Here is a 15184-nt window from a genome sequence, read left to right as displayed (position 1 = left end):
GTTACAATCCTAGTCTCTGATAAAACAGACTTTAAACCATCAAAGATCAAAAGAGACAAAGAAGGCCATTACATAATGATAAAGGGATCAATTCAACAGGAAGAGCTAACTATCCTAAATATTTACGTGCCCAATACAGGAGCACCCAGATTCATAAAGCAAGTCCTTAGAGACTTACAAAGTAACTTAGATTCCCATACAATAATAATGGGATACTTCAACACCCCACTGTCAACAATAGACAGATGAACAAGACAGAAAGTTAACAAGGATATCCAGGAATTGAACTCAACTCTGCACCAAGTGGGCCTAATAGACATTTACAGAACTCTCCACCCCAAATCAACAGAATATACATTCTTCTCAGCACCACGTCGTACTTATACCAAAATTGACCACATAGTTGGAAGTAAAGCACTCCTCAGCAAATGTGAAAGAACAGAAATCATAACAAGCTGTCTCTCAGACCACAGGGCAATCAAACTAGAACTCAGGACTAAGAAAATCAATCAACACCACTCAACTACATGGAAACTGAACAACCTGCTCCTGAATAACTACTGGGTACATAACGAAATGAAGGCAGAAATAAAGATGTTCTTTGAAACCAATGAGAACAAAGATACAACATACCAGAATCTCTGAGACACATTTAAAGCGGTGTGTACAGGGAAATTTACAGCACTAAATACCCACAAGAGAAAGCAGGAAAGATCAAAAATTGACACCCTAACATCACAATTAAAAGAACTAGAGAAGTAAGAGCAAACACATTCAAAAGCCAGCAGAAGGCAAGAAATAACTAAGATCAGAGCAGAACTGAAGGAGTTAGAGACATAAAAATCCCTTCAAAAAATCAATGAATCCAGGAGCTTGTTTTTTGAAAAGATCAACAAAATTGACAGACTGTGAGCAAGACTGATAAAGAAGAAAAGAGAGAAGAATCAAATAGATGCAATAAAAAATGATAAATGGGATATCACCACTGACCCCACAGAAATACAAACTACCATCAGAGAATACTATAAACACCTCTACGCAAATAAACTAGAAAACCTAGAAGAAATGGATATTTTCTGGGACACTTACACTCTCCCAAGACTAAACCAGAAAGAAGTTGAATCCCTAAATAGACCAATAGCAGGTTCTGAAATTGAGGCAATAATTAAGAGCCTACCAACCAAAAAAGTCCAGGACCAGATGGATTCACAGCCGAATTCTACCGGAGGTACAAGGAGGAGCTGGTACCATTCCTTCTGAAACTATTCCAATCAATAGAAAAAGAGGGAATCCTCCCTAACTCATTTTATGAGGCCAACATCATCCTGATACCAAAGCCTGGCAGAGACAAAACAAAAAAAGAGAATTTTAGACCAATATCCCTGATGAACATCGATGCAAAAATCCTCAGTAAAATACTGATAAACCGAATCCAGCAGCACATCAAAAAGTTTATCTACCATGATCAAGTGGGCTTCATCCCTGGGATGCAAGGCTGGTTCAACATACAAAAATCAATAAACATAATCCAGCATATAAACAGAACCAAAGACAAAAAACCACATGATTATCTCAATAGATGCAGAAAAGGCCTTTGACAAAATTCAACAGCCTTTATGCTAAAACTCTCAATAAATTTTGTATTGATGGAATGTATCTCAAAATAATAAGAGCTATTTAGGACAAACGCATAGATAATATACTAAATGGGCAAAAACTGGAAGCATTCCCTTTGAAAACTGGCACAAGACAGGGATGCCCTCTCTCACCACTCCTATTCAACATAGTGTTGGAAGTTCTGGCTAGGGCAATCAGGCAAGAGAAAGAAATAAAAGGTATTCAGTTATGAAAAGAAGAAGTCAAATTGTCCCTGTTTGCAGATACATGTTTGTATATTTAGAAAACCCCATCGTCTCAGCCCAAAATCTCCTTAAGCTGATAAGCAACTTCAGCAAAGTCTCAGGATACAAAATTAATGTGCAAAAATCACAAGCATTCTTATACACCAGTAACAGAAAAAAGAGAGCCAAATCATAAATGAACTTCCATTCACAATTGCTTCAAAGAGAATAAAATACCTAGGAATCCAACTTACAAGGGATGTAATGGACTTCTTCAAGGAGAACTACAAACCACTGCTCAGTGAAATAAAAGAGGACACAAACAAATGGAAGAACACACCATGCTCATGGATAGGAAGAATCAATATCGTTAAAATGGCCATACCGCCCAAGGTAATTTCTAGATTCAATGCCATTCCCATCAAGCTACCAATGACTTTCTTCACAGAAGTGGAAAAAACTGCTTTAAAGTTCATATGGAACCAAAAAAGTCCCCACATTGCCAAGACAATCCTAAGCCAAAAGAACAAAGCTGGAGGCATCACGCTACCTGACTTCAAACTATACTACAAGGCTACAGTAACCAAAACAGCATGGTACTGGTACCAAAACAGAGATATAGACCAATGGAACAAAACAGAGCCCTCAGAAATAATACCACACATCTACAGCCATCTGATCTTTGACAACCTGACAAAAACAAGAAATGGGTAAAGGATTCCCTATTTAATAAATGGTGTTTGGAAAATTGGCTAGCCATAAGTAAAAAGCTGAAACTGGATCCTTTCCTTACTCCTTATATGAAAATTAATTCAAGATGGACTAGAGACTTAAAAGTTAGACCTAAAACCATAAAAACCCTAGAAGAAAACCTAGGCAATACCATTCAGGACATAGGCATGGGCAACGACTTCATGTCTAAAACACCAAAAGCAATGGCAACAAAAGCCAAAATTGACAAACGGGATCTAATTAAACTAAAGAGCTTCTGCACAACAAAAGAAACTACCATCAGAGTGAACAGGCAACCTACAGAATGGGAGAAAATTTTTGCAATCTACTCATCTGACAAAGGGCTAATATCCAGAACCTGCAAAGAACTCAAACAAATTTACAAGAAAAAAAAAAACAACCCCATCAAAAAGTGGGGAAAGGATATGAACAGACATTTCTCAAAAAAGGACATTTATGAAGTCAACAGACACATGAAAAAATGCTGGTCATCCCTGGCCATCAGAGAAATGCAAATCAAAACCATAATGAGATACCATCTCACACCAGTTAGAATGGCAATCATCAAAAAGTCAGGAAACAATAGGTGCTGGAGAGGATGTGGAGAAATAGAAACACTTTTACACTGTTGGTGGGACTGCAAACGAGTTCAACCATTGTGGAAGACAGTGTGGTGATTCCTCAAGGATCTAGAACTAGAAATACCATTTGACCCAGCCATCCCATTACTGGGTATATACCCAAAGGATTATAAATCATGCTGCTGTAAAGACACATGCACATGTATGCTTATTGTGGCACTATTCACAATAACAAAGACTTGGAACCAACCCAAATGTCCATCAGTGACAGACTGGATTAAGAAAATGTGGCACATGTACACCATGGAATACTATGCAGCCATAAAAAGGATGACTTCGTGTCCTTTGCAGGTACATGGATGCAGCTGGAAACCATCATTCTCAGCAAACTATCACAAGAACAGAAAACCAAACACCACATGTTCTCACTCATAGGTGGGAATTGAACAAGGAGATCACTTGGACTCTGGAAGGGGAACATCACACACCGGGGCCTATTATGGGGAGGAGGGTGGGGGGACAGACGACATGGGGAGTTATACTTGATGTAAATGACGAGTTGATGGGGGCTGACGAGTTGATGGGTGCAGCACACCAACATGGCACAAGTATACATATGTAACAAACCTGCACGTTATGCACATGTACCCTAGAACTTAAAGTATAATAATAAAAAACAATGTCTAGTACTAGAGGACAGATAAATAAAATAAAATAAAATAAAATAAAATAAAATAAAATAAAATAAAATAAAATAAAATAAAATAAAATAAAATAAAATAAAATAAACGAAATGAAATGAAATGAAATAAAATACTGCTAACACAATCTGTAGGTATTTTTCCAAAATCATAAAGTTGCTTACAATTGTGGATGCCCGCTCACCTTCAGATGTTGAATATAGTCTGCAAGGTTGTGACTGCCTTACCAAAATGTATAAAGATAGTGTTTTATTTCACGACCAGTTCATTTCCCAAATGTGTGCAGAAGTAGTCCTTATAGAGGAATATTCTATGGTTATAGTAAAATAAAAATAGCACCTGAAAACTGAAACCTGTGGATAATATTTAGGGTTTCTTGGGACTTACAATATGGAGGATAGTCTATATTTTTTTATGAACATTATAATACAGTCCTGTTTTACTTTTAAGTTGTCTCTTAGTGTTTCGAAATTATGTATGCACACACTCTTTATCTGGATATTTTTCTAGCTTTATTTTTAAATTACTGTCACCTCTCCTCTAAGCTCTCACAATTCTACACTTTAACCTTTCGCCTTTTTGACAGACTATGCTTTGAATCACATTGACTGAACCTTCTGTTGTTCATCTTTTATGAAACTTACACTGGATTTCAGTGGGTCTCTATAAATTTATTTTCCTCTGACAACAGAAAGAATAAAAATTAACTTCAAATATGCTAGAAATGTGGTAAGGATTCCCAGCATAGCTACTGCTGAGTTAGAGTATTTTTTTCCAACAGCTGCTTAATAGTTACATATAACTTTACAAGCAAGTTATATGTTAAGGACACGGTGTTACCCCTTTGTTCAGTTTGAAGTACAGGAACATTTTGCATTGTTCAGTGACATTTTCCAGATCATGCTGCCTTTAAAAAATGCAGTAACATTTCCCTCACAGTTAATGTTTGAAAAGTTCTGATTTAAACTGAGTTTATCAGATTTATGAAAAAAGTGCTTTTTATTCAAAAAGAAAAAAATTCCTACTGAAATATGAGAAATTCTTAATAAAGTAGAAATTTGAATAAAAAGTTTATTTTCAACTTATCATTAATATTCAGGAACTTTTAATTTTTTCATGTTCATTTCTTTTTTGTTTCTTTCTTTTCAAAAACTTTTTTTTGAAGTCAGAACTGCCTCTCATTCTTGGAATATTAATCTTGATCTTTCACAGCAAACCTCCAGTCTCTGTGTGCTGTTTTACATATTAAAGGACAAAAAAGTCAGAAAGAATATATTTGAAGCACAAAGTTTCATGACCTGATGCAACAAAAAGTATGATTGATTCCAAAACACATTACAACATTGTTTTATATAATCACAGTGGTGATAAATTTAGATTCTAAAATTTGACGTTTGACTGAATACCAATATTTTCTCAAGTTTCCTCCCTCTTAGAATTTTAAGGCTTAATTTCCGGATGCTATAATTCTGCTTAGAAAGAGAATTTCACATTTGAAACTACACAAGATTATAGAAATTACATACTGAGGGCTTATTATGAATCAGGTACTCTTCTAACCTTTAAAATAACTGTGCCAGCAACCAAGAAATTAATTGCCCTTTGAAATCAACAACTGTGACTGTGATTCTTGGTCTCTCACAGAATCCCAGTGTTGAGTGAGGACATCAGTTGTATCTTCTGCTTGGAAAACCATTTATAGATTGCCACAGTTATCACCAGAGTTCCTTCCGGTAATTTGGTTACTATATTGGTAATGAATGAAAGCATCAAACAATTGTTTAGAATTCAATATAAGCTCATTACAGTGTGGGGCATCTTGATGTACAAACTGTCAAGGCAGCTATTTTTAAGTCTGACTTGGGAGCAAAATCCAGTTCATGCATACAGATATTTTATCATCTTTACTTCAAGCTCAGTAAAGCTGTTTCTCAACAAGCTCTCTCAGGTGGAGTTTTCAGTATAACTTGAATAATTCTTGAGCTAATTATTCTCTCTGCACATCTCCAGATTTTAAAATTCTTGTTTACTTTTCTTTTATCCCCTGGTCTCAACACTACTCAGATACGCTAAGGCCCTGGGATATTTTCATTGGCTTCAAAATGTTTGATTCATATTCGACTTTTTCTTGCTGATTAAAATTTGGGCATAAAGATTTCTAAGGACTGAATTGTGTCCCCTCCCTCAAATCCATATGTTCAAGCTTAACCGCTAATGTATTTTGAGATAAGACCTTCAGGGAGGCAACTAAGGTTAAACGAGTTCATAAAGGCGGGGCCCTCATCCAACAGTACTGGTGCCCTTGTAAGAACAGGAGCAGACACTGGATCTCTCTCTTTCTCTCTCCATGTGCACAGAGAAAATCCATGTGAGAACATAGTGAGAAGGTGGCCATCTGGAAGCCAGGAAGAGAGGCTTCACCAGAAACCAGCCAGGATGGCACCCTGATCTTGGACTTCTGGCCTCCATAGCTGTGAAAACATAAATTTCTGTTGTTTAAGCCACCAGCCTGTGGTATTCTGTTAGGGAAACTCTACCAGGCTCTACCAGGGAAAGTGTGGTTGAAAATGCAACCTTCTGAAAAACCTAGGCATATCTGGATTTGCATCTATTTCCATTTGGATTTGCATCAAATAGGGAAACCTCTGTTTGTTCCCCCGTTTGTATGCAGATGCAAAGTCCTTGGTAAAATACTTTTTCATAAGAAAAGAGAGAATCAAGGCATATGAATTTGGTGAAAGAATTTTAAAAGTTCAGGACTGTACATAACTTTATTTGTAAAAATGAGAGGTTGACCTCTACAATTACTGAAAACCCCTTCTAGGTCTAACCCAAATTCCTCGAATTATCTCAGATGCAGACAAGAGACCGATGATTGTTTAAGTGAACTCTGCAACCTCCAATATCCCTCCATTATTGAAGCTCTAGATTCCCTGAGGCCCAGGGAATAAGCTACCACATGATATGGATGAAAACGAGTTCTCTTTCCTACATGCCCTAGAAGGTGAGTTGTTAATCATGACTGCCCACCCAGATACTGAGGTAGAAGGTGGGGCTCAGACACTCGATCAAATGGAGGACTAGCTAAAACAGGTCCAGGGAAGAAGCACCTCCCTCTAAGACATGCTCACCAGTGTACCATGTCAGTTTACCATTGCTATGGCAACCCTGGAAGTTCGCACCCCTTTCCACCACAGTGACCTGAAACCTCAGAAGTTACCACCCTCATCCTAGAAATTCCTATATAAACTTCCCCTTAATTGGCACATAATTAAAAGTGAGTATAAATATGATTGTAGTACTGCATCTTGGCTGCTATTCTGGGCACAAGGCCTATGGGGTAGCCCTGCTCTACAAGGAGAAGTACCTCTGCTGCTGCTGTATGCTGCTGCTCCAATAAAAGTTGCTGACTCACACCACTGGCTTGTCCTTGAATTCTTTCCTGGATGAAGCCAAGAACCCTCCCTGGCTGAGCCCCAATTTTGGGGCTTGCCTGTCCTGCATCAATATGATAGGGACAACTGAGCTTGTGAGAAGCCATTTGTTACACGTTTAGGAGGGGCTCTGTGACATCTGGATGGTGTGTGTTTAGAGATATCACTAATATCAAAGAAAAGGGGTCCTTTTAAAATTGAATGAACAGAGTTACATTTTTTGTAGGTGTAACAATATTTCCAATAAAGAAATTTAATGGGCCAGGCATGGTAGCTCACGCCTGTAATCCCAGCACTTTGGGAACCCAAGGCTGGTGAATCACTTGAGGTCAGCATCCCTTGAGACCAGTCTGGCCAACATGGTGAAAATTCATCTCTACTAAAAATATAAAAATTAGCTGGGCATGGTGGCAAGTGCCTGTAATCCCAGCTACTCGGAGGCTGAGGCACGAGACTCACTTGAATCCTGGAAGTGCAGGCTCAGTGAGCTGAGATCACACGACTGCACTCCAGCCTGGGTGACAGAGTGAGATTCTGTCTTAAAAAAAAAATTACTGAACAGAGCTATATAAACCATATATATTTGAAAATAAGAAAATGAATGTTCAAAAAGGCTAAGAGGATGCACAGCTGCCTTAACATGATGAAAAAAATTCCACATGACTTTAATGGCACATTAAAAATATTGCTATGAAGTCCAATGGTGTTGAATATTCCTGAAAACTTTTTTCTCCTTTTAAAAGTATTTATAAATTTTCTTTGTAAAATTAAGTATTTTTGTTTGAGACATTTTCAATTCTTTCTTAGCCAGACATTCATTACTTAGTTAATTTTAAAGAAGTTTTTAACAGTGTTTCGCCATCATTTCTATCTAATCCAAACAGTTATTGCTGTTAGAGTGAACAGCCATCATCATGTTTCATCAAGTCTGATATATAATCAGTTCTGGTGGGTGAGTCTATGGGTAGCATCCAACATTTTGACCTCTGTATTTACAATTATATAGATGTCAAATCTCAGAGACAAAGGCCCAATCCCTAATGAAATCCTGTCATCAGAATGCCAGATGGTAACGACATTAGAAATCGATTTTTGCTTCAAAGGCCTTGCCTGGACTGAATACAGTATATGCACATCTGATTGAGGTTTGGAAGGCGTGCACAAAAAGTCTTAATTTTTGCTTCCTTATGAGAGTTGCATGGTTTAATTTTTTTCAAGATGTTTGAAAATACATTTTTCAAAGTCTCTATCCGTGATCACCTTTGATATGAAGAAATCAGAATGATGCTTTGAGCTATGGAAATGTGTGAGGATTTAAGAAGTAGAATTAGAATTATAGTACAAGGCTGATAGGTTTTTCATTTATAATTTCTTACATGCAACATTTTTAGAGGATAAATATTTCCTCTTAATGGGGTCAGTAATCTCAAGAATGCTATGTGTCTGGAGTTCTTAAAATGTTCTGGTTTTGATTTTCGCTTGTATGTAGTTTAGAACAAACTTTGTAACTTCAGAGCCAGGATTTCATGCACAATTTTAATCCAACTCTTTCCTTCACAGATTAACATGCTGAGACTCGGGAGGTGGTGATTTGCCCAGGGACACAGAAAAGTAAGGATTGAAAACTTAGTTTAGGATTCCCAATCCAGAGCTCCTTCTATTACACTATACTTCTTTAGACAAGGAGTTGTTAGGTATGGAATGAAAAGATCGTATGAAACTGGCTCACACTTCCAGAAGTTAGCAGATAGTTACTTTCCACTTTAAAAATATCCATATATACCAACAATTCAAACATATGAACAGATAAATTAGTAATTCTTTCATAAGTAACTACTTTAAAACACGATATGTGTCACTGACTTCTTTAAATTGTTGTTTAGGTATATGATAGACACTTTTAGAATATGATAATGGATTTATTCAGGACTCTCTAGAATTCATCTAGAAAAAAATCAAACACATTCATGCTCGCTCTTCTGTAGCACAGTGAAATACTATTTTTATGTTACTCTCATTTTTATTTGAAAAGGTAAAGTCTCTAAAAAATATCCTTTGGAAAACCTGCTAATGAAAACTCAGATCTTGGGACAGCATAGCACTGTAGAAGGGTGTGGGCCAAGAGACCTGTGTATACTCTTAGTCCCAGCACTTCTTAGACAGATGAACACGGGAATTTCAGCATGTAAGTAAGGAGTTTTGTAAGCTTTGCCATATGCTGAAAGAATTGCTGTAATATGAACTCTCTCACCTGTTGTGTCTGCTTCTTCTCTCTCATCCATCGAGTAAAATTCCTTCATAAGCAGGGTATCCCTTGAGAAAGCCTAGTGCATAGAGATAAGTTCATGACCCTTTCTCTTTTCTTTAAAGTGCATTCTAGATATGCCACTGAACCCAGTCTTGTATTTGCCACTCAAACTTCTGTTTTGAGTGGTGTGAATATAAAGAACAAAGGTTACTTTTAGAAATTCTAATAAAGGAATCTGTTTCAGTCAAGCAGTTAGTAAATGTCAAAAGCTTTCCCCCCAAAAATCTGGATGCTAAATCTTACACAACTGTTCACCAAAACATTTTTTCCTCAAGTCTTTTAAACTAACTATGCACTATTAGGTTTCTGGACATAAAGTTCTGTTTATAAACTTTCTACGATTTGGATATATTAACTGCTCCGAAGTGATAACGGCTGTGAACTTCCAGAGTTTTCTTATCATTTAGGTTGACTGAATTGGCATCTCAGGACTCTTCTGCAAAGTTTATGAACATTCTCACTGTATTTTTTAGCTTTTTTTGCTGCATCACATTTGTTAATCTAATTAATTGCTTAGCTTTATCTTCAGTCCATTTTCTTCACTGACTACACAACATCTCATTCATTATGTGTTGAAGAGGAATTCTTATGGTTTACATAAAATCATTTGCAAGTTATGTTTGGCAACGTGTTATCTTTGTTCATGATACTCTCACTTTTGGTCAAAATTATTACATCTCCAGGGACAAGATTAAATAGTTTTTTTGGCATGATTCAGGCTTTACTTTCTGATTTAGTGTTTTCATTTTTTGGTTTACCCCAAAAAACTAACGTTTAGCACTCAGTTTAGTTGGTTTTCAAACCCGATAACATGTAACAGTCATTGTATCAGGTTCTACTATTCTTTGCATGGCCTCAGGGTGTTTACTGAAACTTCGAATATATTTTATTTCTAATTTAGCTTAAAAATTAATAAATATATCAAATCTAAAAATGACTGGCCAGATCAACAGTAATAGATTACATATTTATTTTATTTTTATTTTTTTTCTTTTTTGAGACGGAGTCTCGCTCTGTCGCCCGGGCTGAAGTGCAGTGGCCAGATCTCAGCTCACTGCAAGCTCCGCCTCCCGGGTTCACGCCATTCTCCTGCCTCAGCCTCCCGAGTGGCTGGGACTACAGGCGCCCGCCACCTCGTCCGGCTAGTTTTTTGTATTTTTTAGTAGAGACGGGGTTTCACCGTGTTAGCCAGGATGGTCTCGATCTCCTGACCTCGTGATCCACCCGTCTCGGCCTCCCAAAGTGCTGGGATTACAGGCTTGAGCCACCGGGCCCAGCCTACATATTTATTTATATTCCTTTTGGCTCCAATAAGATGAAAAAATGAATCTTAGCTGAATTTCAAAGATGAGGACGAGCATTTTATATACTAGGGATTTTATATACTAGTGATTTTATATACTAGTGATTCCCTATAAGATGAAAAGAGGTTATTTTGATCCCAATTTTCATTTTGTAATCACTCGTTGTCAAATTTACTTTTCGATTTTTTCTTTTCTTACTGTTCTTAAGTCTGAATACTTTCTAGACCTTAGCCAGTATGTAGAATGTCCAAGGTATATGCTGACTGCTCACAAGCTTCAGAGCCATTGTTACTAAAAAATAGAAAAATAGTCTATACTTTGTAAACGAGAGTGTTTTGGAAGACTGCTTTCCTTTTCTTTTCCAGGACATTAAAAACTTTACTTCATGAACTAGATGATAATGCTGTACAGAGCACACAGCTGGAATTCAGTAACCATTGCATTAAAACCATTTTTTAAAGTTAGTATTGAAAACAGTATATTTTCAGGGCACTGACTTCCTAATTAAAAATTTTGAAAGGAAACATTATTTTGTAGCAAAATATATAGATACTGATATTTTGTATCATACTGATTTGTCACCTATACCAGTCAAAAATGTTTTAGTGGGTGCCTGTAGTCCCAGCTACTCTGGAGGCTTGAGGCGGGAGAATGGCTTGAACCCAGGAGGCGGAGCTTGCAGTGAACTGAGATCGCACCACTGCACTCCAGCCTGGGCAACAGAGCGAGACTCCTTCTCAAAAAAAAACAAAAATGTTTTAGTTATATTAATGTGCTATCTTTACATGCTTATGAGGAATATTTTCTCTTTTTAGGACTAATTATTTTTATACAGTAGTTATGACATACCAGTATATCATTCTCTGTCAACAAACAAACCACTTATTTGGTTTTATTTATGCAGACAAAATCTTTCTTTTAGAAAAAGGTATTTTAGGCTGGGCATGGTGGTTCACACCTGTAATCCCAGCACTTTGGGAGGCCGAGGTCTGTGGATCACTTGAGGTTAGGAGTTCATTATCAGATTGGCCCACATTGTGAAACCCCATCTGTATTAAAAATACAAAAATTAGCTGGGTGTGGAGGCACATGCCTGTAATCCCAGCGACTCAGGAGTGTGAGGCAGGAGAATCACTTGAATCCGGGAGGCAGAGGTTGGGGGCAGTGAGCTGAAATCACGCCACTGCACTCTAGCCTGGTCGACAGAGCAAGACTATCTCAAGAGAAAAAAAAAAAAAAAATATGTGTGTATATATATATATAATATAGGTATTTTAGTGTAATGCCTTTTTGAAAATGAAACAAACACTTCAATTGTATGGCTGAAATGTTTCCTTTTAAACATGCATGACCATTTAAATATTATTTTTAGTTTTATATAAATGTATTGGATAGAAGCACTTCCACTCACAGAAAGTATTTTCGCTGGCCAGAAGAAATCAAATATTTGGAAAAGATTATTTTTGTGAAAATATTTTAAAGCTATTTTAATGTATACTGCAGGCTTTTCTACCAAGGTAAGATTCTGAATGTTCCCAGAGCACTGAACGACTTTTAATCACAATGTTGAGCAGTCTATCTTACAAGATGTTACATATTGATTCACTTGGTTATAAATTCAAAAGTATCCTGTGCTAAAATGTTCATAATCATTAAACATATAAGCGATGAAGCAATAGCATTCTGTTGTCCTCTGACACTCTCTTTCACAGGATCATACTTTTTATCATAGTAATGCATATGTGATATCTGGTTAGAGAAGAAAAAAGGGCAGAGAAAGATCAGTGTCTTCATGATAGCAGTTTTTGTTCATCATGTAAGATGATAATGGACTGAACTTAGCAGCTTATAATACAATTTTCATTTTATTTTAAACATATTTTGAATGATATAAAAATATTGATCACAGTGAGTTTTACCAATTGTTGTTGCTATAAAAATGAATGCAGAAACAATATTTTTAGTGGAAATAAATTATATAGTTATTCTTTAAAAAAAAATCACAAGAGAAAAATCTTGGCTGTTTGGTCATTGGTAGAAAACCAGTCTTTACAAGAGGCCTTTTGCAGATGAGCTCCAGTCCATTTCTGTGAAGTTATCCACATGGTTCAGGAAACATAGACTTTTGTCTTTGTTAGCACGGACCCACAAGGGTCTCTCTGTTCACAGACAGTTCTACTGTGGCAACAGTTTTCCATAATAGAAAATCGATGAACTGGAAAACAGTACAGTCTTAGCTCATATGTGGTCTTTTCCAATATGAAGGGACACAACGACACACTTCTTCACTATATGAAAATCCTGGCTCACAAGGCTTCTGCCGGTTCATACATGGCCGTCTGTAACAGCTAGGAGAACAAACAAAACACACTTATGTTAAAGATCAAGGCAATGGATTCATTATGCTACCAAGGTGTTTCAGTGTTTTTATATTTCAGACTAGAACAAAATTACTAATTTTATGATGAAATTATTCATAGATTTATAAAAGTTTGTTTCTGTTTAGAATTACAACATTTCAGAGGAATGGAAAAGCCTTAAAATAAAAGTCTTGCTTGCTGATATAACAAATGGAAGGAAGGATGAGGTATTGTAAGCATTAGTTCCTTTGAAGTGCTCTTTGCATCATGGATGAAAGAAATATAAAACAGAAATTTTGAAAGTGAACTTTCGAAGGTCTGCTGACTTACTGTGATCACATAAGCATGGCTGAATTCACATGAGTCTGGGATTTGTATGGGACCCAGACTTCCAGGCAATTAAACCCAGCCATGTTGGCAGAACTGTGGTCCTCAGTGAGCAGCCCCACCCTCACTCTTGTGTCTCTATTTGGCAGCTGGCTGCATGATGGTGGCTAACTCTTCCTTTCCACCTGGGCTCCAGGTGAAACAGAGGCATTCTGGGGCAGGGAGGTAAGAGGGACAATACTCAGCAGCGAGGGTCCCCTTCCTCCTATCCTAGACTTCCAGTTTCTAGTAGCAGAGAGAAGACAAATTACCAACTGGTCAATCTGTCCCCTGCCCCATTGCTCCAGTGAATTGAGACCTCATTTTTTGAGATAGAGTCTCATTCTGTTGCCCAGGCTGGAGTGCAGTGGTGTGATCTCGGCTTACTGCAAGCTCCGCCTGCTGGGCTCAAGTCATTCTTGTGTCTCAGCCTCCTTAGTAGCTGGGATTACAGATGTGTGTGGCCATGCCTGGCTAAGTTTCTGTATTTTTTGTAGAGCCAGGGTTTTGCCATGTTTACTGGGCTGGTCTTAAACTCCTGGCCTCAAGTGATCTGTCCGCCTTGGCCTCCCAAAGTGCTAGGATTGCAGGTGTGAGTCAACATGCCTGGTGAGAATTGGAGCTATTTTTGAAAAACTTTTTGGAGTATGAGCAAGCCTAATGTGTGGGAATAGGTGTAAAGGGAAAAGTGCAAGATGACCTGAGGTGGAAATCAAAAGTGTGCTACAAAAATCCCTACATAATTTGGTTTTGATATTTCATTTATTTGGCTCTAGAAAAGCAAGCATGTCTAGTTCTTAAACTTTGCAAATGCGAATTCATAGTTGTGACTACTGGTATTCCTCTACTAAAAAGGGTTATGATACTTAATGATCCATAAAAGCTGTTAATTAAGGCAATGAACCAAAGAATATATACTCTGCCCACTGCACTTTGTAATAAATATTAAGAGAGAATGAGGAGAATACAAATTTTCAAAATACGATATTTTCTCTTTTGCTCCAATTTATATCACAAAGTCTGGAATTACACACTTAGAAAAATGAACATATGATGAGTTGCAGTAAACAGAAAGCCTTTTTGAAAGAATGTATACTATTAGGAGAAATGCAATGATAGAAATATTGTCTGTGTTCATATAAGAATTCTGTAGAAAAGTATGACGGCTGGTTAGTCTGTATGCAGACATAGGAATTTCAGATTTTTCAATGTATACTAAACTCACTCAAGAATTCAATATAAAACATAGTTTAATAAGGCTTAAAAAGACTGAGCGTCTGTATCCTTCTGAAAATACTAGCATATACATTTTTGAAATATCTTTTTGGTTATTACAGTAGGAATATGTAGGTAAAATTGGAATATAGTTCTTTCTCAAAATAAAATGACACTTACAATGTACTTTGCAGTATAGGGAAGAAAAATATAATCAATGAGATAGCTAGATTCACTAAAGCCTTTTTATGCAGTAGCTGAAATATTAGTTGAGGAAAATCATCAAAAACATACATTACAATAAAGACACAAAACTCTTGAGAATAAAACGATGAACTTGTT

The 15184-nt window shown here is 36.9% G+C and overlaps 1 protein-coding gene across 1 annotated transcript in view; it reads right to left on the bottom strand.

Annotated features, from left to right (window-relative positions):
* Positions 1-12747: 12747 nt before the first annotated feature.
* The window catches only part of VEGFC (vascular endothelial growth factor C), a 122532-nt gene continuing 120095 nt past the window's right edge, over positions 12748-15184 (bottom strand). Inside the window, exon 7 of the mRNA XM_023229387.2 lies at positions 12748-13249. Coding sequence (XP_023085155.1) covers positions 13135-13249 — 115 coding nt within the window. The 3' untranslated portion in view covers positions 12748-13134. The remainder of the gene's footprint in view (positions 13250-15184) is intronic.

This window comes from Piliocolobus tephrosceles, chromosome 3, assembly GCF_002776525.5.
Source record: "Piliocolobus tephrosceles isolate RC106 chromosome 3, ASM277652v3, whole genome shotgun sequence".
Lineage (NCBI taxonomy): Eukaryota > Metazoa > Chordata > Mammalia > Primates > Cercopithecidae > Piliocolobus > Piliocolobus tephrosceles.
Note: the sequence above shows the minus strand (reverse complement) of the source record. Positions and strands in the feature narration are given on the sequence as shown.